The sequence below is a fragment of the Cnephaeus nilssonii genome (assembly GCF_951640355.1).
Source record: "Cnephaeus nilssonii genome assembly, chromosome: 23".
NCBI lineage: Eukaryota > Metazoa > Chordata > Mammalia > Chiroptera > Vespertilionidae > Cnephaeus > Cnephaeus nilssonii.
In genome coordinates, this window is record NC_137094.1 from 18316173 (window position 1) to 18339436 (window position 23264).

The 23264-nt window shown below is 48.5% G+C and overlaps 1 protein-coding gene across 4 annotated transcripts in view; it reads right to left on the minus strand.

The window, feature by feature from the left end:
* Nucleotides 1-23264, minus strand: part of DENND1B (DENN domain containing 1B) — a 107454-nt gene that overhangs the window by 36899 nt on the left and 47291 nt on the right. For all 4 annotated transcript variants that reach the window (XM_079763520.1, XM_079763521.1, XM_079763518.1 and 1 more), the window contains 5 exons: nucleotides 22410-22463; nucleotides 19795-19905; nucleotides 10485-10585; nucleotides 8188-8233; nucleotides 4147-4248 (listed from right to left, as the gene is read on the minus strand). In XM_079763520.1, the coding sequence (XP_079619646.1) occupies nucleotides 4147-4248; nucleotides 8188-8233; nucleotides 10485-10585; nucleotides 19795-19905; nucleotides 22410-22463 (414 nt within the window). The remainder of the gene's footprint in view (nucleotides 1-4146; nucleotides 4249-8187; nucleotides 8234-10484; nucleotides 10586-19794; nucleotides 19906-22409; nucleotides 22464-23264) is intronic.

Here is a 23264-nt window from a genome sequence, read left to right on the forward strand (position 1 = left end):
ACGGGATTCTAGACAGGATGCGAACGAGTGGTTCCGACCGTGCGGAAAATCCGAATTTCAATCAAACAGGCCAGAGCGATGTTTCCTTAACAAGACTGGAAAGGAGAGAGGCTTGTATGGGGAATCTTAAAAAAAGAGTTAACTCGTGGCCCCGGGAACCAGGCTTATTGGAGAGGGACCGTGGTCGTGTGTGTGGGGCATGAATCTGAGGGTCAAAACCCATAGGACCCGAAGCTCTAGAAACACCATGAACAGCACAGCCTCTGAGCTGTCATCTTCAAAACAGGAGACCCGAGACAGGTAACCTGGCTCAGAGTATATTATTATTAATTATTAATTATTATGATTATGATTTACTGAGTTAAAATGAAAGACAGGGAAGCCATATAGGCCCAAATTCACCTGCCTAGCAATGGATATTCGAAGGCACGTCACCGCCAATGTCCATTCTAACCTGCCATCGGGTACAAGAGCCGCTTTATCGTTATCTTACGCGTCGCCCGGAGACGGATTTCCTGCAGCTCGTTATGATCCCAATGCGCTTCCTTTCCCAACAAGGGGGCCGCCCTATTTATTTCTGAAATAGTAACCCTTGTTCAAGTCACTTGTCAAAGTGTCACTGATGATAAAAATTAAAACGCGCAGTGAGAGCTTAGAAATGCACTACTTTAAGCGAGTGTGTAAATGGACACGAAATTTGTGTTGATATTTGGAATTTGGTGTCTCCATAGTACATTTTCTTAAAGTGACCTCGTGTGAGATTTCAAATGTTATGTTTAATCCATCTGGTTCTTCTCCCGCCCCTCACTTAGAAACCTAACACAGTGACACTAACTTCAGTGGATATTGTTTATAGCCCTAAAATGGCCTTTTTTATTTACTTCCAAACACTCAAACTACATCTGTTTGGAAGTCTCCATATTTGGGGCACAGCCAATAAAAAATAAAATCGACACACACACAAAAAAACTAAACATAAAAAATAAAATCACAATGTTCTCACTAGCCTCTCTGAACGGACCCCCGGCTTTTAAAAGCGATTCCGCCTGATCATCAATATCGTTAAAATCACTCCCAATCAAATCTGCATTCCGTTTCCTCGGAGCGGCCCAAATCCGTAGTGAAATGATGAAATCGCCAAACAAGTGTTCTTGTCAGAAGACAGAAAGGGAGTCCCCCCGCCCCCCCCCTCCCTTCAGGTACACAAAGGGTCCCCGGACGCCTGGCCCTGATTTATTTCTCCAATTTTGAATTCCTTGAGTAACGGAACTGCTACTGGCAGGGTCGTATTTCTAACAGCCCATAAATCTCCGATATTATGTGTGAATATTGGAACGAAGCCATTAAGAAGATTACAGCGTGCGACGCCGCAGAGGGTCCCCGGGAAGAAAGACGCGTAATTCAGGACAACTGTGACCACTGACCCGGGGCGGGCCGCGGCCCGTAATCGGGAGCACATGGGCCCGGGGCCGGCCGGCCTCCGAGCGCCATTTAAGGGCCCGCCGCACGGTTTTAAAAGGCCCCCGTTGAACTATCAGTTAATTTATTAAACCACCGAACAACGCCAACCGACCCGCGCTTCAGGCCCCGCGTCCAGTTTATGAACTCCCGTCGCACACGCAGAACTTCAGGATGGTGTCTGACATCCCTGGAAACATCCCCAGCAGGGAATACATGCACCTGATTTGGACTTAAAGTCCTATTTTCCTACCACTAGCCATAAACACAATCAGGTTTCGTTTTACTGTATTCTTTTTTGAGTACGAGATTTTTTTCAATTCCATTTTTTTCAAACGCCCTCATCATGATTTCAGAATACTTGCCATACTACAGGAAAAAAATATATTGGGACATAGGACTTCATACGTGATCCTCTTCCCTTACCTGTAGGAGACGGCGTTGGGAGAAAGCGGAGGGTAAAGCTTAAATGTGTGAGAGATGGGGGAGCAGTCATCTGAACTATTTTTGAGACAATAAGTATGACTTCAAACATCGCATGCTTGCGGTCATAGCTCTAGTGCTACCCGGCAGCTATTTAAATTTCTTCTTTCTTCCTATTTGTAAGTCCATGGCCCTCAGCTCCACGCACGCCCATAGTTCTGTCCACGCCACCTCGCCATGGCCTTCTAAGCGATGGTTTTCACCGTCTCAGCGATTCCTAGTTAACTGTTGCTAGAAGATGGTCCCTCGTGTCAGTGTACATTGTGTGAATGCTGTTTAACGGCTTCCCATCTTGAACTACATGCTTCCATATCAAGCTAATTCTACTAGGGAATCTGCTCCTTCGCTTAAAAAGAATCACCCATCAAAACAATTACCGTGAGAGATTCTTTTTCTCAAAGAAAGCATGAGCCATCGTTAACGTGACTAAAAATTTTATTAGGACACAAAAAAACGCTGATTTCTTCCTCATTTTTCTTCTTCTTCCTCCTCCTCCTCCTCCTCCTTTTTTTTTTAATTTTTTTTTAACTAAACAATCTTTTCTCCTTAGGGTATTGAGAGCAGGGAATACATGCACATAAAGAAAACATTCTTAAAAGTGGGGGCTTTATTTTCATAATTATTTCTCTACCCAGTGAAGGATACTTTTGACGGATTTCCAAATGAATAACTCTAATCATTTCTAGCAGCTTCTGCAAAATTTTTATAATGAGGCAATCTAGTTATAATGAGCTCAAAACATAATAAAATTCTCCTCTGAGCGGGGTGTGGGTTTGTCCGTACGTAGCATTAATTTCACGATGGTAAGATAAAGAGGTTCGATTTAATTTGCTTCAAGGTCAGCAAGCATCCGGGGTTATTTATTTATACGCATAGACAACCTGATTTGGACTTAAAGCCCTATTTTCCTATCACTAGCCGTAAACACAATCAGGAGGTGTAGTTTTACTGTATTTATTTTTTTTTTGAGTATGAGATTTTTTAAATTCCATTTTTCAAACTCCCTCATCATGATTTCAAAACACTTGCCGTATTACAGGGAAAAAAATATATATTCTGGAGGTTTTGTTTATTCTCCAGTTTTAATACCTCTGAAAAGAATGGATTTTAAAAAAGGGGGGGTTGGGGGACCAGTCTTTTAACCTCGAACTAGGTTATAAAGATATTTTTCAACCACCATTCAGAAACAATCCCTGCCTGCATTTTTTTTTTTTTTTTTTGGCCCTGTCGTCAGGCATACAAAGGCCATAAAATGCACTTTTGGAGACTATTTAACATGGAATACAGAATCTACCCTATTATAAGCTGTAGACACACACGTGTGTGCATGCACACACACACACACACACACACACCCTCTGCAAGATCAAAGACCAGCAGAGAGCCGGCACTTAATTCATCAGCCTTCACCGACACGAGACAGTTTTCGTCATTTCAAAAGGATCCGATGTCTTTTATGACGAACCGGGGCCCGCGGTTTAATTGACAAACAGAATCCCGAGCAGGCAGGTCTCGGCGCGCGGGGGCCCAGGCCCGGGACACGCCGCCGCCCGCGTGGGGGCTCCCCTGCCCACCGCCCCCCCCCCCCGCAGGACCGGGGAAGATGAAAAACGAAAACTGAAATAATTTAGGGAAAACAAATAAATGTTTCAGGAACGTCGGGGGGCGGGCGGGGGGGGGATCAAAGGCAGCATTTTCTGACCCCGACGGTCCCCGCATTTCTGATGAGCTTGACCGGGGCCATCGGATCATTAATTAAAAGGCACGGCGCTGGCAGGTGGCGGGAAGTGCAGCCCGGTAATTGGCTTCCTTCTCTCTCCTTCAAAAAAACTCTCCCCCCGTTCTCTGGCAAGACATGCCACCGGGCAGACAGAAATGCCTACTTTGTAGGATAATGATGAGGATGAGAGGGAGAGGCGTCCGTCCCGAGGAGCGCGGCCTAATGAAGGCGCCCGGCCTGTTAATTACGGCCCTGCTTCTCCGGGAAGGAGCGGGCTGCCCCTCTCGGCGTCTCCCCAGCTGCCAAGGAGGTAAAAATAGGAAACGCAGACCCGCACACGCTGGACCCCTTTATCTCAGAGTTTATACACGTCGGGGGGGTGGGGGGGGGATCGCTCTCGGGAACTGGAGGGAGGGCGCAGGAGAAGACGCGGGTAGCCGGACTGATGGGCACCACCCCCCCCCAAGGGCCCTCCTGAGACTCACCACCTCACTGGGGAGGCTGTCCAAGTCGGGGAACGGCGATTCCCAAGTGTTGGTGTCCACGTTGAGCATCACCACGTCCTCCAGGGATTTGCTCCTCACTCTCTGTTTTAAAACACGTAATGATCAACGAAACAGCTCAGGGGTGTCTGTCCTTCCGAAAGCTACCGAGCTTAGAAGGGTAGAGAAGAGAATTGTAAGGCATGAGTCTGGGGGGGCAGGAGGGGGGAGAAATAAGGGGAAATCCTACATCATAAAAGAATGTAAACAACTTCGCTGTATGAGAAAAAACAGGTCCTATCCAACCATTCGCAAAGGTTGGGTTGAAAATGCTTCACCGGCCTGTTTGCGCATATCAACACACTGATGTGGTTTGGAGGAAATGAATGCGATTTAGCTACCTAAGGTATCTTACAGCTAAGACTTGCAAGGAAGGCACGGTTATAGCAAACTGTGCAACGTTCTATTCTTTTCATCTGATGAACTGAATTTCGATCTTTGATACAGGAATGTGTGTCCGGTACTATACCTATTATTTTTTTAGCATAAATCATAATGTAGGTCTAACATAAGCCAACCAACGTTTACAGCAGTCGATATTTTCTCTATATTTCCATTTCGGTTTGGTGTACGTTTATGATGACAAAGTCAAATTTAAAAAAAAAATGACAGAGGGAAGTAATATGGAAGTCATTCTTAGTAGTATTTAGCACATGCATTTCAATATAAAAGATCAGATTTCACAGCCTATCAGATGAACTCGTTGACTTGTTTGTTTGACAGCTTAGTCAATTGGTCAAATTATCTCAATATGTGTACAAATAATAGTGAATTAGAATTTCATCAAATGTTTCATCCCTAAAAAAGAAACTATTTAAAGTTTATGTTTCCTATTTAACCTAAAACATGTATACTTAAATCATATAATTCTATTAGTCTTTTATAGATGATAGCAACTTGTCTTATTCCCTAATGCAAATAAGGTGTTCTTCAATAAAATTTATCCACCAACTCAGAACTCCATAATTGTATAGGTCAATTAACTTCAGCATCATATTTTTAAAGTGACATTCCAGCATACTCGCCATTTTTTGAGAATTATGAAATACTTTAAATTTTAAATTGGCCAGACCAATTATTTCGTTTTAAAGTTGGGCAGGACTAAAATTTCTCTGATTCATTTAGAATTTCAAATCTCCGCATATTAGGTAGAATTTTAAATTTGCTAGCGAAATGGTCATCTTGAGTACAGAATTCTTTTGTATTAAGAAAGCCGTGATATCCATGTGGAACATGGACTTGCAGGGCAACACATAATTCTAAAAAATCTACGTTGTAAAAGACGTAATAAATCTAAAGGGAGGCTCAGAACATGGCCATGTCTAAGAGATTAACAGAGACTCGCTTGGAATAGCGGTACTATGACAAAAACATGCATAAATACACTCATTTCCTTTCCATGTGTACACATTGCTGTAAACAAGTTTACATTCATAAATAGGTAGTTATCTACAAATGATAGCACGACTACAAAATAACCTATTTTATAAGCAAGAATACATTTATACGCGTGGCATTTTTGAGGGAAAAACTATGCCATAATTTTGATTTCCACCTTCAATTCTAAGTGGTCCTCTTAACAGAAGCTGCAAAGTTAATCCACAAACCTGATGCATTTTTTTTAAAAAAAAAGAATGAAAACAGCCTACACTCATGGTTATGTAACCCCCAAAATGTTTTGTGATGGCACGAACAATAAACCCTGAAGAAAGGCAGTCAGTGTTAATAGGAAAAGTATACGTTTTTCGCAGTGGTTCGTTTCAAAAGGGTCGGATAAAAGCTGGATGTTAAATTTGGTTCCAGGGGTCACCCACAAAGGATGGAAAATGTGTTCATTTTAAGAAATCAACACATTTAAGAGCCCCTAAAATGAGAGCCATTTTATGTTTTTAAAACAATACTATAATTTAAATATTTTTTCTGAAGTTGGAACCATGTGAGGGTTTTACCTATGTTTTCCCTCCAAACCAGGCTTTAGCTACTGTTTTGTTGTTGTTTTTTTCTAAATAGAAGAGGTGAGTCATACTGCCTATAAAACGGTACCACTTTCATATTTTTATATCGTAAAAGTCATCCTTGTCTAGATGGGAAAAGAATAAGGAAATACAAAAAGATGATTTTCCTTTTTCTTCAAAAATAAGAGAATGAGCCCAGCTGGGGTGTGGCTCCGTGGCTGAGCATCGACCGAACCCAGGAACCAGGAGGTCAGGGTTCGATTGCCCGTCTGAGCACGTGCCCGGGTTATGGGCTCGATCCCCAGCAGGGGGCGTGCAGGAGGCAGCCGATCAATGATGTGTCTCTATCACTGATGTTCCTATCTCTCAATCCCTCTCCCTTACTCTGTCTCTAAATGTATATACACAGAGAGAGAGAGAACATATTTTTTAAAAGAATGATAAAGTTCAAAATAATATTAAACAAGAAACTGATCCGGGGCCAGAGACTGGGAGTCTTATAAAGAGACACAAGGTGTTGCCCGGCCGGTGTGGCTCAGTGGTTGAGCATCGACCTAGGAACCAGGAGGTCACGGTTCGATTCCCGGTCAGGGCACATGCCCGGGTTTCGGGCTCCATCCCCAGTGGGGGGCGTGCAGGAGGCAGCCAATCAATGGCTCTCTCTCATCATGGATGCTTCTCTCTCTCTCCCTCTCCCTTCCTCTCTGAGATCAATAAAAATAAATTTAAAATAACAATAGAGCCCAAGGTGCTGAAGGTGGTCAGCCTGCCTCCCATCCTTGCGAGAGGACACTGCTGGGCAATGAGGCTAGCGTGGACCAGGACCATCCCTGCAGGAGGAGGCCACTGGTCTTGTGAAACAGGGTCAGCATTTTCTCTAGAACCCTCTGTGCGCTCACACGGTCCACGTAGCCCTCCCTTGTGCGGCCTCTACTCATTTTTATTCCTCGTCACTGACAGGCCTCAGCCAGCCTTGGGTGCATCCCTCAAGCCTAGTTTTCAAGCAGAACAAAATGTCCTTATCCTTCATTTTGGAAAGAGATCTCCCCTTTCAAAAGAGACGGCTGGCCTTCTTTTATGCTCATGATTGCATAAAAAGAATTAAAAGGGAGATTGAAAAGGTCACTCGTTTCATAGCTTTGAGCAACGATGTTTACAAGTCTTGAATGGCCTTGACTGAGAGAGAATAAGAGACTATGTGATTCTTCCTTAAAAAAAAAAAAAAAAATTCGTTGCAATTGCAGCCGATTAAGATAGAAACATTACTCACTTCAGCCTCAGCTATAAAGCATGTAAGCAGATATACCTACATTTTAATTATAATACCGTTTATATAAAAATCAAAATTTTAGTGGAAAAAAAAAAATCTGCCAATAATGACATGATAAGAATGGAATTGGAGCTTTCGTAACATCTCCTAATACAGCGGTCGGCAAACTCCTTAAGTCCACAGAGCCAAATATCCACAGCACAACGATTGAAATTTCTTTGGAGAGCCACATTTTTTAAACTTAAACTTCTCCTAAAGCCACTTCTTCAACATAGACTCGCCCAGGCCGTGGTATTTTGAGGAAGAGCCACACTCCAGGGGCCAAAGAGCCGCATGTGGCTCGCGAGCCGCGGTTTGCCGACCACGGTGCTAACAGATTAAAGAGAAAGTTACTAAAAAGTGCCCAGCTAGCTTAGAGACATTCTCATTCCTGAATGAGAATGTCCTTTCTCATTCACGATGAAACCAAATAATGGTTCATTAAGAACTAAAGTTTTCCGGATTTAAAACTGCACCGTGTGATTTCTACCATATGTAACCTATTTTCATGGGTTTCGTGCCATTGAAGATGCTCATTTGGTATAAAAAATTTAATTGAGGTTACTTCTGTGTCACCTTTTTAAAAATGACCACGTGAGTATGACATAAAACTAGTCACCGCTTTGTGCTAGTCGACGGATATTCTTTCAAAGCACAACTGTGTAAGCTATTACTTTTATGAGTGAATGGATCACTATCTTATGGCTGACGGATACTCACCTCTAGGAGGCTGGAGTGTATTCCAATCAGGTAGGGCATCGGAGCACTGAATTAAAAAAAAAACACACAACCACATATTCACCGTTCATTCAAACTGAAACAACAACATACGTAATTCTGCATGCTTAAAATTACTCACATGCACAGTTCTAAAGTAGCATAGTAGAGGTATGTTAAATTACTTTGTAGATACAATTCAAATGTAAAGGCCATTAATAGATTCACGTTAAGGTTGATTTATATATTTTTTAAAAATCACAAAATATTTCTAAGTAAATCGAGAAATGAAATGCCTTAAAAAAAACTTTACCAATGAAAAATATTAGGGTCTAGGCCATAACCTGAGTTGAATCTTTTCCATATACTTCATGTCAAATATATCGTACATAATCATCAAATGTATTCGTGTTTCTTTTGTGCATCTTTTTATTCAATTACATTCTGATTTCTATGACTTTCTTAATATATCATTATTTCACCCCTACTACATCAGCAACCTTTTTTGAGTCCGTCAGTACCAAATACTTATGGAGCCCTACTGTGCGCCAGGCAAAGTTCCTCCTCACTGTCATCATCCTATTTCTGTCCTTCTGCTCATGTACTCTGTCTTTTCATTCAAATATTATACTTTCCTTTTTATCCCACATTCATACTTATTAATAGAATAATTTTAATAAATTAGAAAATATTCAAATAAGTTTAAGAATCACATCATATTAAATTAATTAAAATATGGAACGCACACCAGGCGCCCTGGTCTAGGGCCGTGGGTCCAGCAGTAAACAATATGGACAGAGTATACTCCCCTGTGGGTCTCATACTCTGGCGGAGAATAAAGTCATTCCATCATTTTTGTAACACATACACTCAGACTCTCCACTCATCTAAAAAAAACATTCCCCATGAACTAGAAGAAGGCAATTGTTCAACTTGACATTTCAAAATTAAAATTCTGTTTGAGCCCGAACCGGTGTGGCTCAGTGGATGGAGCGTCGGCCTGCGGACTGAAGGGTCCCGGGTTCGATTCCGGTCGAGGGCATGTACCTTGGTTGCGGGCACATCCCCAGTAGGAGGGCGTGCAGGAGGCAGCTGATCGATGTTTCTCTCTCATCGATGTTTCTACCTCTCTCTCCCTCTCCCTTCCTCTCTGTAAAAAATATCAATAAAATGTATTTTAAAATTCTGTTGGACAAGAAACCATGAGAGTGGGCAGATGTCTACAAAGGTGATAGGAAATACCCAAATCAACAGCTATTTAAAAATGAGACACTTTTAAATATGTTCTTCCTGACTTCAGAGAGAGGAAGGGAGAGAGAGAGAGAGAGAAACATCCATGATGAGAGAGAAACATCCATCAGCTGCCTCCTGCACACCCCCCACTGGGGATGTGCCCGCAACCAAGGTACATGCCCTTGACCGGAATCGAACCCGGGACCCTTCAGTCCGCAGGCCCGACGCTCTATCCACTGAGCCACACCGGCCAGGGCCCTGGTGCTATTTCTGAAGTGGAATCGGAACCATGGCGTGGCAGGCAGGGCCTCTGACATGGGCCTCCCTGCGGCTCCCCGACCGGTCTGACTAGAACCGCCTGCAAGGACGCAAAGAGAAGGAAGTCGTGCCCCCCCAGAAAGCAGCTGGGTCCCCAGAATTCTCTGACATGGAGGCAGCTCGAGTCCCGGAGGGCTATTCCTCGATACACGGGTGTGTCCTCCTGCCCCATCCCCCGAGCGCTGAGCCCATCCTCGTGGCCTGGACGCCCGGACGTGTTGGTCATCTCCCCGGTCCCCCCCTGCCCCCGGGCCAGGGGCCAGTCTGGCCTGAGAACCTGTCCCAGAAGCTCCCCAAGGGGCTGGAGCTGGTCAGAAAACTCCAGGGACGAAGCCGGAAACAAGCTCCCTTCGTGACCATGGAAGCAGCAGGAGGAAGGACTGGGGGGCTGGCCAACCCCCAAAGCAGGGTCCAGCGCGTCCGGGCACATATGTACACCTCAAGCTCCGTGGGTGAGCATCCACCTAGGAACCAGGAGGTCACGGTTCGATTCCCGGTCAGGGCACAGGCCCGGGTTGTGGGCTCGATCCCCAGTGGGGGGCGTGCAGGAGGCAGCCGATCCATGACTCTCTCTCATCATGGATGTTTCTATCTCTCTCCCCCTCTCCCTTCCTCTCTGGAATCAGTAAGATTATATTTAAAAAATAAAGAGAAGAAGAACTGGGCTTTCTCCCAGCGTGACCCGGGGTCCAGGAGCCGGCGGGGAGCCGGGGGGCCGGGGGTCGGGGAGCCGGGGGGCCGGCGCTTACCAGCAGTAGTCCAGCAGGTGCGGCGGCAGCACGGGGATGTAGATGTGCTGCCAGAACATGGGGTACAGCAGAGCGGCCGAGCCGTGCAGACAGGCAGTCAGCTACGGGATGGAAGAGGACCCCAGCGTGAGGAGCAGGCCCCCTACAAACACACCACCTGCCCCCGCCCCGCCCCCCAACCCCCGTTCCCCTGGCCCCGTGGTCCGCAAACTCATGAGTCCGCAGAGCCAAATATCAACAGCACGACGACTGACATTTCTTTGGAGAGCCCAAGTTTTTAAACGTAAACTTCTCCTAACGCCACTTCTTCCACATCGACCCGCCCAGGCCGTGGTGTTTTGTGGAAGAGCCACACTCCAGGGGCCAGAGAGCCGCAGGTGGCTCGCGAGCCGCGGTTTGCCGACCTCTGCCCAAGACCATCATCACACGACCCCACGGATCTCCTGACCACCCCCCAACACCCTCTGCCAATTCCTCCCTGAACAAACACAGCCTAGAAACGGTTCAAGGAGTTTCTCGGGCGTCTCGGGGAGACAGGTGTGTGAAAACACAAGGTTTCGGGGTCCAAACAAAGCACAGGAACAGAAAAATCAGGGGAGACGGTAGGAAAGGGCCGGGCATGGCTGGGATTCACGCTCCGCGATGAGACGTGGAGAGGGAGAGGGGGGGCCGCTCCGGAGGGGGAGCATCAGGGCGAGCTGCCAAAGCATGACACACAGGCCCGACAGCCGGGGGGGGGGACCGGGCTGCTCGACAGTTGGGGCCTCGGCCGCGGGCGGACCGCGGGGTGCGGTACCCAGAGACGCTGCTCGCTGACACGTGGATGTCCCCGCTGACCAGCGAGGGCCCGAGCCTGACAGCTGGGCCGCAGGAAGCCAGGAATATCATCATTTCCTCCTTCGGCTCCTCGTTCCCGACGCCCACGTGCCGGCCCAGCTGTGCATCGAGACAGCTGCACGGACGAGGCCGCGATGGCAAAGGGAATTGCCATCTTAATTGTTTTGATGTGGCGAGCGGTTAATTAAATATGTTGAATGCCTCCCGCAAAGAGATCTCCCCACCCTCCCCGGCGTTTTCCCCCTCCTCTTCCGCCCTCCGGACCCACAGCAGAATTCTTCCCATGTGATTTCCTGTGCCTTTTAAATTCCATTCCTGTGAGAGGGGAGCCATTCCCCTCCCCCCGCCCCCAATGTTTAAGGCAATAAGCGAATCAGCATGCATCATCATTTTAAAGGGTTGCGATGGCCTGCATGTCCAGGCTACTCATGAAGTCATTTTGTCCAGCTTGAAAATCAGGTTTGAAAAATAAAAACCACCGGAAAACGGGCCACAGACTTTCTATTAACCATCACTTCTGTCTCATGACATAGGAAATTAAAATGTTCACATAGTGATCAAATTAATTTAAAAATCAAATGTATACAAAGCAATTCAGTATTTCCTTAGTATAGTGATCAAATTAATTTAAAAATCAAATGTATACAAAGCAATTCAGTATTTTCTTATTATTGACTCTCTTGGGGTGACACTGGTTAACAAGAGTATGTAGGTTTCAGGGGTACAAATCTATAGCATCCTCTGTATATCGTACTGTGTGTTCAGCACCCCAAGTCAAGTCTCCTTCCATCACCATGGATCCCCCTTTCCCCTCTGCTCCCTCCTCCCACCCCTCTCCCTCTCAATCCAATCTTAATAGCAACACTGTCTATATTCAAGCGCCAGGGTTCTACAGAATTTCTAAAAAATCATTGAAATAATCTAATCGGAGCCAAAAACACAAACATTTTGATTAAAAGCGCATTCCTCTTTGCCGTGTGTGTTCTGTATTTTGCCAGCCAGATTTTAAATTAATGGCAGGTGATCATCGATCGATGTGGGGTCCGTTCAGAATGCCACTGGCGGGTTTTAGGGCTTCCCCCTTGCAGGCTTTAACAGCTCCTCGACAGTCGTCTTTCCATCAACCCTCGTTTTCAATTCCTTCGTTCCGACACGCCACCTGCCACCAGGAGGCATGCAAAAGCTTCCTGTTAGAGATCACGGACCACGGACTCCGTTCTCTGCCGTAGCTGAGCCGGAGGGAAACAAAAACGGGGTTCAGCTCACCCGAGTCGCATGCAAGCCTCCCCGAGAGGAAGAAGCGTCAAGAAAAAGACAGCTCGCCCTGGCTGGTGTGGCTCAGTGGAGAGCGCGCCAGCCTGCGGACGGAAGGGTCCCAGGTTCGATTCCGGCCAAGGGCACATGCCCGGGTTGCTGGCTTGATCCCCAGAGGGGGGTGGGCAGGAGGCAGCCGATCCATGATTCTCTCTCATCATGGATGTTTCCATCTCTCTCTCCCTCTCCCTTCCTCTCTGAAATCAATAAAAATATTTAAAAAAAAGAGAGAGAGAGAGAGAGAAAAGAAAAAGGCAGCTCACTTGCTCCGCTCCTCCATTTCTCCGGAGATGGCTTTAAACACCCCTCCTTTCACACCTTGAAAAGGACCGTGTCCCGTGTGGATGGTGGAGGGACAGGATGGACAGGAAGAAGACACATCCTCAGGGCGAGGAATGTACTCGGGGTCACTTATCTTCCCGGCCACACCCAGAGCCCAAAGTCCGCTGTCCCACGTCACCCAGATCCGTCCCCGACGCCCCGAGGGGTCATCCTTCCTGAAGTCATGGATGATTGATCACCGAGGCCCCAAATCAGCGCGAGCATCCGACTGGCCTCCGGAAGGATGATCTCCTACTGCTAAGCAGTCACAACATCTGACGACGGGCAGCTCGGGGGCTCTGTCCCTGCCGCTGAGACAGCGCTAACTGTCCCGACAAACCCTGTCCCTCCCCGCCTCTGAGAGCCGGGCCAACGAAGGAACATAAACTACCTATTTTATTAGTTTGGTTAGAAGAACAAAGTCCTATCAGGAAATAAGCTCCATTTAAAAGCCAGTGAAAGGAAGAAGTCTCTTGCATTTTAATTATTCGTGACCTATTGCAGTGGTCAGCAAACTGCGGCTCGCGAGCCACATGTGGCTCTTCGGCCCCTTGAGTGTTTAGCAAAGGCCAGCTTAGGAGTCCCCTAATTAAGTTAATAACAATGTACCTACCTATATAGTTTAAGTTTAAAAAATATGGCTCTCAAAAGAAATTTCAATCGCTGTACTGTTGATATTTGGCTCTGTTGGCTAATGCGTTTGCTGACCGCTGACCTATTGGAGCCTGAAGCTTCAAGGGTAGCGACAATCACATTTTGGGGCTAGATTACCCGAGGTTCTGCCTGGCTGGTGACGAGGCTAGGAAGCCACATTGCTTTTCCTTTTTTAAAAAGATATTTTTATTGATTTCAGAAGGAAGGGAGAAGGAGAGAGAGAGAAACATCCATGATGAGACAGAACCATGGATCGGCTGCCTCCTGGACGCCCCCACTGGGGATCAAGCCCACAACACGGGCATGTGCCCCTGACCGGGAATCGAACTGTGACCTTCTGGTTCATAGGTCAACGCTCAACCACTGAGCCACACCGGCTGAGCCACGTTGCTTTTCTAGTATCTTCCGGCTGCTTCTTTCATCGTCCCTGCTGCTCCCTGGGAAGTTCAGAGAGGAACAAATTGACCGAGTAACGGTTTAAGAGAAGAAAAAAATACCACCACCACCATTCCTTCCCATCTTGGTCAAGTGGCATGTGACTATCTATCCTCAACCCATGGAACTGACAGAGCCCCAGAGTGCTGACTAAGGCGAGGACAAATCCCCGGGAATACCGGTTCCCCGCACACTGCGATGGTAGTCAGCACGGGTGGAAACCACGGGAAGAGACGAGAAGTCCGGGGGAGAAACCTGACAACGAAGGCTGGGGACAGTGAACGTGGCGATGGGACAGTGGACGTGGCCATGGGACAGTGAACGTGGCCATGGGACAGTGAACGTGGCGATGGGACAGTGGACGTGGCCATGGGACAGTGGACGTGGCGATGGGACAGTGAACGTGGCGATGGGACAGTGGACGTGGCGATGGGACAGTGGACGTGGCCATGGGACAGTGGACGTGGCCATTGGACAGTGGACGTGGCCATGGGACAGTGAACGTGGTGATGGGACAGTGGACGTGGCCATGGGACAGTGAACGTGGTCAGGGGACAGTGGACGTGGCCATGGGACAGTGAAAGTGGCCATGGGACAGTGGACGTGGCCATGGGACAGTGGACGTGGTCAGGAGACAGTGACCGTGGCCGTGGGACAGTGGACGTGGCCGTGGGACAGTGGACGTGGCCATGGGACAGTGGACGTGGTCATGGGACAGTGACCGTGGCGATGGGACAGTGGACGTGGCCAGGGGACAGTGAACGTGGCCATGGGATAATGGCACCTGGAACTTCCGGTCCCAGGCCCCCCCGGTCGAATGTCACAGATGATAACAACAATAGCAAACGTCTCTAGGACGCTGACCATGTGCCGGCACTATTCTGAGAACCGGATACACTCACATCTATTCTCACTGTTCCCACCGACAGACCAGGGCCCCGTGGCAAAGGTAGACCAGTTGCCCAAGACCACGCACCTAGCACGCGGCCAAGCCAGGACTCCAGCCCAGGCAGGCGCAACCGGTAACCTTTCTTTCCGACTGCCTTTCCACATACCAAGAGTCAAAATGCCCACCCTGATGAGGCCCTGAGTCACATCTACGGACTGAAAACATTTTATCCGCACGACATGACGGACAGGGAGTCTTAGGAATGGACAGACGGACAAGCACAAGACGAGAGGAGAATGTTCCTGTCTTAGACGTTCCCTCCGACGAACCTCCAGCCGTACCTGCCAACAAAGCGCCACGTGACCACCCCCGTGGTGACCTTGAACCAGGAGGTCATGGTTCGATTCCCGGTCAAGGGCACATGCCCAAGTTGCGGTCTCGATCCCCAGTAGGGGGCGTGCCGGAGGCAGCCGACCAATGATTCCCTGTCACCTGGTCCTATCTCCACGCCCCAGTCCCTCTCCCTTAGCACTGAATGGAAATACACATCACACAACACCCTGGGAAGGAGAATTAGCAGGGACCGCGTCGGCTGCCATCACTGGTTGCTCTGGGCTTAGGGGAAAATTAAAAATCTAAAATTCCCAGCATCCACCGAAACCGGTTTGGCTCAGTGGATAGAGCGTCGGCCTGCGGACTGAAGGGTCCCAGGTTCGATTCCGGTCAAGGGCATGTACCTTGGTTGCGGGCACATCCCCCGTAGGGGGTGTGCAGGAGGCAGCTGATCGATGTTTCTCTCTCATCGATGTTTCTAACTCTCTGTCCCTCTCCCTTCCTCTCTGTAAAATATCAATAAAATTCCCAGCATCCCCCTCCCTGAGAGGTCTCGATGGCCTGACAAGCAGGAGGGGGGACGTGCGCTTGGGTATCTTCGCAAAGAAGCGGGCCTGGGTCACCCCTGTTCCCTCGCCCACTGCTCCGTTCCTGATCTCCAGAAAGATGCTCGGAGCTTCGGGGGTTCGGATTCCGTGCCCACACAGCTGACCCCAGGGAGAGACAAGTCACGGATCCCCACGATCCAGATGGAGAGGTTCCAATCCCCCGGGCCCCCCTTCAGTCCAAGGCACCCGGTAAAACCTCCGTCTTCAGGGCCGGCTTTCCGGGGATCACAGAGCTTTGTTTCCGCGGATGCCCTGGACGGCATTGACGAGAGGAGGAGCGAAAGCATATGCCGGGGCGCCTGGGGGCCTCGCTCACAAAGGCCGGCGTTACAGTTTATTCTCACAATTCCAGCACGCACGCACGGCATATTGCTCGCCGGGCGTCCTCCAGGGGGGACCTGTGCCCACACCCCAATCCCTGGAACTAACGTGCTTATGGGCTTCGGGAGGGAGATGCTTACCAGCTAAACGCGGGTCCGCACAATGAGAGATATGCTTTAGAGAGAGGCATCTTGCTCCCCCCCCACAGGCCACAGAGGTCCACCCTCGTTAGCACGTGACTGACAGCACGACGGGGAGGCCCTGTCAGAGGCCGGCCGATGGGCCGGAGCCGAGACAAGACGCACAGCCCCGGCTGACTGGTTCGAGGGGGTCTGAGGGGCCGTCACAGAGGCGGATGACAGCCCTGCACGCCCGGCCGCCTGGAGACGGGTGACATGACTTTCGACAGCGATGTTCCCGGCTCCGGTGGCAGAGCAGCAAGGAGGCGAGGGGTCTACGCGTGTACCATCATGATGGGTCCTCTGCTCCGATGTTCCGCAAGCCCGGCCGAGTGCACCCCGCGGGGACGTGCCCGTCTACTGCATGGATGACACCCACGTGCTCCCTCAGGATTTCCAGGTCGCCCGCCCCCCCCCCCCCAACCCCCCAGCCGTGTGTACTTGACAATGGATGGATGTATCAACAGGATAAACACAGAGGTGCGATGTCCCAGTGCATGAAACTCAAACACATAAAAACGTAATCATGGGCCCTCACCGGTGTGGCTCCATGGATAGAGCGTCGGCCTGTGGACTGAAGGGTCCCAGGTTCGATTCCAGTCAAGGGCACATGCCCGGATTGCACGCTTGATCCCCAGTAGGAGGCAGCCGATCCATGATCCTCTCTCATCAATGATGTTTCTGTCTCCCTCTTCCTCTCCCTTCCTCTCTGAAATGATTCTCATCATTGATGTTTCTGTCTCTCTCTCTCCCTCTCTCCCTCCCTCTCTGAAATCAATAAAAATATATTTAAAACAAAAACATTTTTAAAAAAAGATGAAGTACATTCTAGTCTTTATGGTATAGAAAAAAATATAAGCTTTACAGTAAGTCAGCTCACAGACACTTTACTCTTTCCTCGGATGTCTCTGAGGCTTCGCTAAATTCTTTCTAAAAACAGCTCCTTCCCAATTTATGTACGGTCCTGGACTTTGACCGTAAGTGTCACCGTGAGTAGGATTCGTGGCCGATCTAGACATGAATTTTCGAGAGAGACCCAGGTGAAGCGGCTTCCCCCACATAAGACGGGCAGCAGACCCTGACCGTGAACTTGATCCGTGTGTCTGTGATCCGCCCTACGCCCCAAAGAGGGAACCAACGCAAAGCGGGGAGCTTAGAGACGACGCCGCCATCGAGCTTTCCCGAACGGCCATAAACCATTGGCAATGGGCTTAGTGCCTCGAACCTGGGAAACAGCTCCCTGAGCAACACCAAGCCTTTAGTAAAATAACTTATTTTATTTTTTTTAATATAGTTTATTGATATTTTACAGAGAGGAAGGGAGAGGGATAGAGAGTTAGAAACATCGGTGAGAGAGAAACATCCATCAGCTGCCTCCTGCACACCTCCTACTGGGGATGTGCCTGCAACCAAGGTCCATGCCCTTGACCGGAATCGAACCTGGGACCCTTGAGTCCGCAGGCCGACGCTCTATCCACTGAGCCACACCGGTTAGGGCTATTTTTTTTAATTCAAATCATATTAAAAGGCAGGTGTGTCATTCTTGACTCTCAACTGCATTATCTAGGCCAGTGGTCGGCAAACTCCTTAGTCCACAGAGCCAAATATCAACAGCACAACGACTGGAATTTCTTTGGAGAGCCACATTTTTTAAACTTAAACTTCTTCTAACGCCATTTCTTCAACATAGACTCGCCCAGGCCGTGGTGTTTTGTGGAAAAGCCGCACTCAAGGGGCCCAAGAGCCGCATGTGGCTCACGAGCCGCAGTTTGCCGACCACTGGCCTAGTCCATTTGAAAATGATAGCTGACCATCACGGGAGAATCGCTGGGTCTCATGCAGATAGAATTCTTAGCACTTCACCTGTATGTATATGTATGTAGGTGCAGGTGTGTATATGTACATGTGTGTGTATATGTGTGTGCATATGTATGTGTATGGATGCATATGTGTGTGTGCATGTCCAAAAAAGGATGAAGATGAAGAGAAGAGGAAGAAGAAAGAAGAGTGGTTTTACCTCAGTGGTAAATTTTTTAAAAATGGCAGAAAAGTGAATTTATACAGTTTCAGACTGAATTTCTCGATATCGCTTTAAGAAAATGCCAGCCATCACCTCTGTCACCGCCTAGTACACCCTCCACGCTTCCTCCCTTACGTTCAAGATGTAAAATAATCTATGTCTTCAATTTTGTTTGAAAAAGTGAGCCTGTCGGTATTGCAATTCAAAATCTCCAAACCGTGTTTTTTTTCGGTTGAAGAGTGACGGGAACAACCCCAAATCAGAATCAGAAAACCCAGGATCACATGACCTGTCTGAGGCCTGTGGGTGGGCACGTCACCTCTCCGATGACACCTCTACGAAACAGACCCCCCTAGAGAGATCCCGAAACTCCCTCTACTCGACAATACCAAACTTCGTAGTTTTTATTTCTGCTTCAGAACGAAACGTGTGTGCGTTACCTTATTTTCACCAGCTTACCCAAAATGCTCACGACGGCAAAGCCATGCCCGTCTTAAATAACGGGTTTTCACCCGTGTCTCACCGATCGCGCTAAACGCTAAGCGGATCATTAACATTTTTAAGCCGATCGAACCTATTAAAAATGGCAACGTCGAAAGCAGGAAGGGGAAAAAGAAAAGAAAGAAAAACGGGGAAATGCGGCGAAAGACGCGTGACTCTCTCTCTCTACGGCCCGAAGACACTTCTATTCTCACCGCCTTCGCCGCGGCGATCAAGAGCTTCCACATCACATCTCAGTGAGCGGCCGACAACGTGTGATTAATAAAAAAAAAAAAAAAATAGAAAAAGAAAGAAAGAAAATGCTGCTTTGACTTTTAAGTTATTATCCGCCTGAAGAGCCCCCTCCAAGTCGCAACGCCTATAGAACCTTCTACCAGACCAGCGCCTGGCAACAAAGAGGCACGCACCTTATTGCCAGGGTGGGAGGGCGGCTAATTCTCCGGGGGCCCCGGGTCCCTTTTCAGGGAAGTGCCCGGGGAAGAAGCCACAAGTGAATAATCACCATCTCATAATAGCCCTTCAGAGTGCTTTCTAAGGCGGGAGGCAGTCAAATGAACTCGGGAGAGTGAAAAAGAAAAACGGAGGGGGAGGAGGAGGGGAAAGAAAAACACAACACACACACCCACCCACACACAACGCTCATCTCCTGGATCCGGAGAAAATAATTAACCCGACTTAATGCATGGCGGGCCGCCTCCCATCAGGCACTTTTGTCCCTCAAGAGCGGCGGGACAGCCACTTATCAGAAACGGGGCCGTGGACATTGTCTCCCGGGACACGGGACGGCCTGAGTCCGCCCAGGCGCGCGGCCTCCTCCTTTGTGATGCTCGGGATGGGACGCCGGGGCCCTTTGTGATGCGCGCGGACGCGGTTGCCTAGGAGACGGGGTGGTACTCACGGTGCTGAGCTTGCTGGAGGTGATGAGGATGCGCCGCTCGTGCAGCATGCTGGCGTACAGCTGCAGCATGTTGCTCACGTCCACCGCCACGAAGTACTCCGTGAGGTTCCGCTGCGCGCGAGAGAAAACCAGCGAGCGCGTCACGGCGCGTGGGGATGACCACGGGACGCGTCTCACACAGCGAAGGGCCTTTTTTTTTTTTTTTTTTAATCTACACGGAGTGGCCAGATGATGATGATCTCTGAACGCATAATAACCTGGCCACTCCGTGTCTATCCTATAGAGTAAAAGGCTCATATGCAAATTGTCCCCTCGACCAGGAGTTCGACCAGCAGGCAGGCCGGCCAACTGCCCATGTCCCCTACCCCTGGCCAGGCTGGCCGGACCCATCCATGCACGCATTCATGCACTGGGCCTCTAATATATATATACACACACACTGAGTGGCCAGACTGTGATGATCTCTGCATGGATAATAACCTGGCCACTCAGTGTACATCCTATATAATAAAAGGCTAATATGCAAATTGTCCCCTCGACCAGGAGTTCGACCAGCAGGCAGGCCGGCCAACCGCCCATGTCCCCTCCCCCTGGCCAGGCTGGCCAGACCCCACCCATGCACGAATTCATGCACTGGGCCTCTAATAAATACACACACACACACACACACACACACACACACACTGAGTGGCCAGATTATTATGCGTTCAGAGATCATAATAATCTGGCCACTCAGTGTATGTATGTGTGTGTATATATATATATATAAAATATATTTTCATTGACTTTTTTAGAGAGAGAGTAAGGGAGAGGGAGAGGGAGATAGAAACATGTTTGAGAGAGAAGCATCATCTATTGGCTGCCTCCTGCACTCCCCCTTACTGGGGATCGAGCCCGAAACCCAGGCATGTGCCGTGACCGGGGTGGTTCATGGGTCGATGCTCAACCACTGAGCCACACCAGCTGGGCACGTACCTGGGTTGCAGGTTCAATTCAGGGTCCCAGTCAGGGTGTGTGCGGGAGGCAACCAATCAATGTGTCTCTCTCACATAGATGTTTCTCTCCCTTTCTCTCTCCCCCTTCCCTCCCTCCCACCCTCTCTTCCACTCTCTCTAAAAATCAATGGGGAAAAAAAAATACCCTCTGGTGAGGATTAACAAAAAATAAATAAAATAAAAACTCTGACGGGAAGGGTCCAGGGTCATATAAGTCCAGGCCTGGCCAGTCAGCTGCCAGGAGGACAGAGCAGGGGGCCCGGCCTAGAGGAAGCAGCCCTTGGGCTTCAGGCTGGGAGGTGCCCTGAGTGTTGGGGTGACCCATCTCAGGCCCACACTCAGAGCAGCGCGCGGAGACTCTCCCAGGAGCCCTCTGGATGCGTCTGCACGAGCAGCACCACCCACGGACCGTCTGGGTTTGACACGAGACGATCCACAACCAATGTCTTGGGCGTCTTCACGCGTCACACGCGTGCTTTCGGGAAACAACGCACTCGGGAGCTTTGAACACACGTTTGGAAGAGGAGTGGCGTTCCGAGGACATACTAAATATTCCCGGAAGCATTGTTCTCCCCGTTGATGTCTCCCTCACGTGCGATCGAACTGTTTCTACCGGTTCATTTTATCTTCCCCAGGGGAGCAGACCGGAAGTCACGCAGAGAAAAATACTCCCGTTCCACACAGCATCCGAAAGCATCGCTGCCACGGACACCGAGCCACATGCGCTTCTCTACGCAACAGTGACCGGGAATAAATAGTAACGTGCTGAGGGTATGTCTCGTAGGGCTCCCACCAACTGGGACATCAAATGCAAAACGTAGCCATTTTTATAATTCCTTGTTCATACGCCCTCAGGCCTTACAAGGTGTATTATCGCTTAAGAAAGAATCCAGGAATCAGGCCCAGGACACCTAGGAGCTCACCGAGACAGAAGCAGGGATCTGAAACACTCCGGTCAGTTCACTGAAGTAACTCTTTGCGTGGAAATATTTCCCACCGCTGTAGCCGTTACCCACCCATAGACGTCCTCTCCTGAGAAACAACCCCTCCCTGATCCTCACTGAAATATACACCGAGTGGCCAGATGATGATGATCTCGGAACGCATAATAATCTGGCCACTCAGTGTGTGTGTGTGTATATATATATGTTAGAGGCCCGGTGCATGAATTCGTGCATGGGTGGGGTCCGGCCAGCCTGGCCAGGGGGAGGGGACATGGGCGGTTGGCCAGCCTGCCTGCTGGTCGAACTCCTGGTCGAGGGGACCATTTGCATATTAGCCTTTTATTCTATAGGATAGACACTGAGTGGCCAGATGATTGTGCGTTCAGAGATCATCATCACCTGGCCACTCTGTGTGTGATCTCCTGAACTATCTCAGTAGATGGAAAGATTGGTTCTCACACCATTTTCCTGACTACACTCTGATATTCAGAAGGGGGTAAAGTAGCGGGAACATAAAAAAGAGAGAGAGAGAACCACATTACTCCTTATTTCTCAGAGACACAGATAGTCACTCCATATCCTATTTCTTTGCACAGGAATCCTTAAACAGGGAGACTGAAAGAAATAAAACCCATACAGCGACTAGAATGAAAAACGTAAGGCGCAGGAAACTTACACTCTCGGGGATGGTTGGGAGTCCGGTGACGTCGGGGGCGATGAAGTAGGAGTGCTAACGGATGGAAGGAAGCACACGAGGAAAGGAGAATCACCGTTGGACGGCATCGCAGACAACGTGGGGCAAAAAGAAGAAAAAATAGAGCGACTGAGTTTATATAGTAAATACCGAGGACCCGTGCTCAGATTTGTTGAATTTGAGAGATGATTTAAATGAGGTTTAAAGGAGATCCAACAATCACTTTCTCGTATAAAGAATTACGTGTTGGTTGAAAATATTGAATTTTAAAATTAAAATGGAAGTCCTAAAAACAGTTTAAGACCAAAAAAAAGCCTATTACTGTTAAGATATATTATCTCTTCATTGTTGTATATACGTATATATTTAAAAACACATTTAGTTTAGGGAGACTGCACAAATAAGGCTTGCTTACCCAAAAACAGTCGTCGGCAAACTCATGAGTCCACAGAGCCAAATATCAACAGGACAACGATTAAAATTTCTTTTGAGAGCCAAATTTTTTTTTAAACTTAAACCATATAGGTAGGTACATTGTGATTAACTTAATGAGGGTCCTCCTCAGCTGGCCTTTGCTAAACACTCAAGGGGCCCAAGAGCCGCCTGTGGCTCGCGAGCCGCAGTTTGCCGACCACTGCCCAAAAAGATACCAAAATCTTAAGACTTTCTATGGACAGCCACGACAGATTTGGACATATCCGTCACTCTACGATTCAGAAAGCGGCAATAAAACAAGCTTTAAGTCTTCAAGACTTCTTAAAAAGACATGGGCTCATTTCAAAACGTTGCGGCCTTCACGCATTCCCCTAAAACAAACACGAATTAGCTTCAATATCC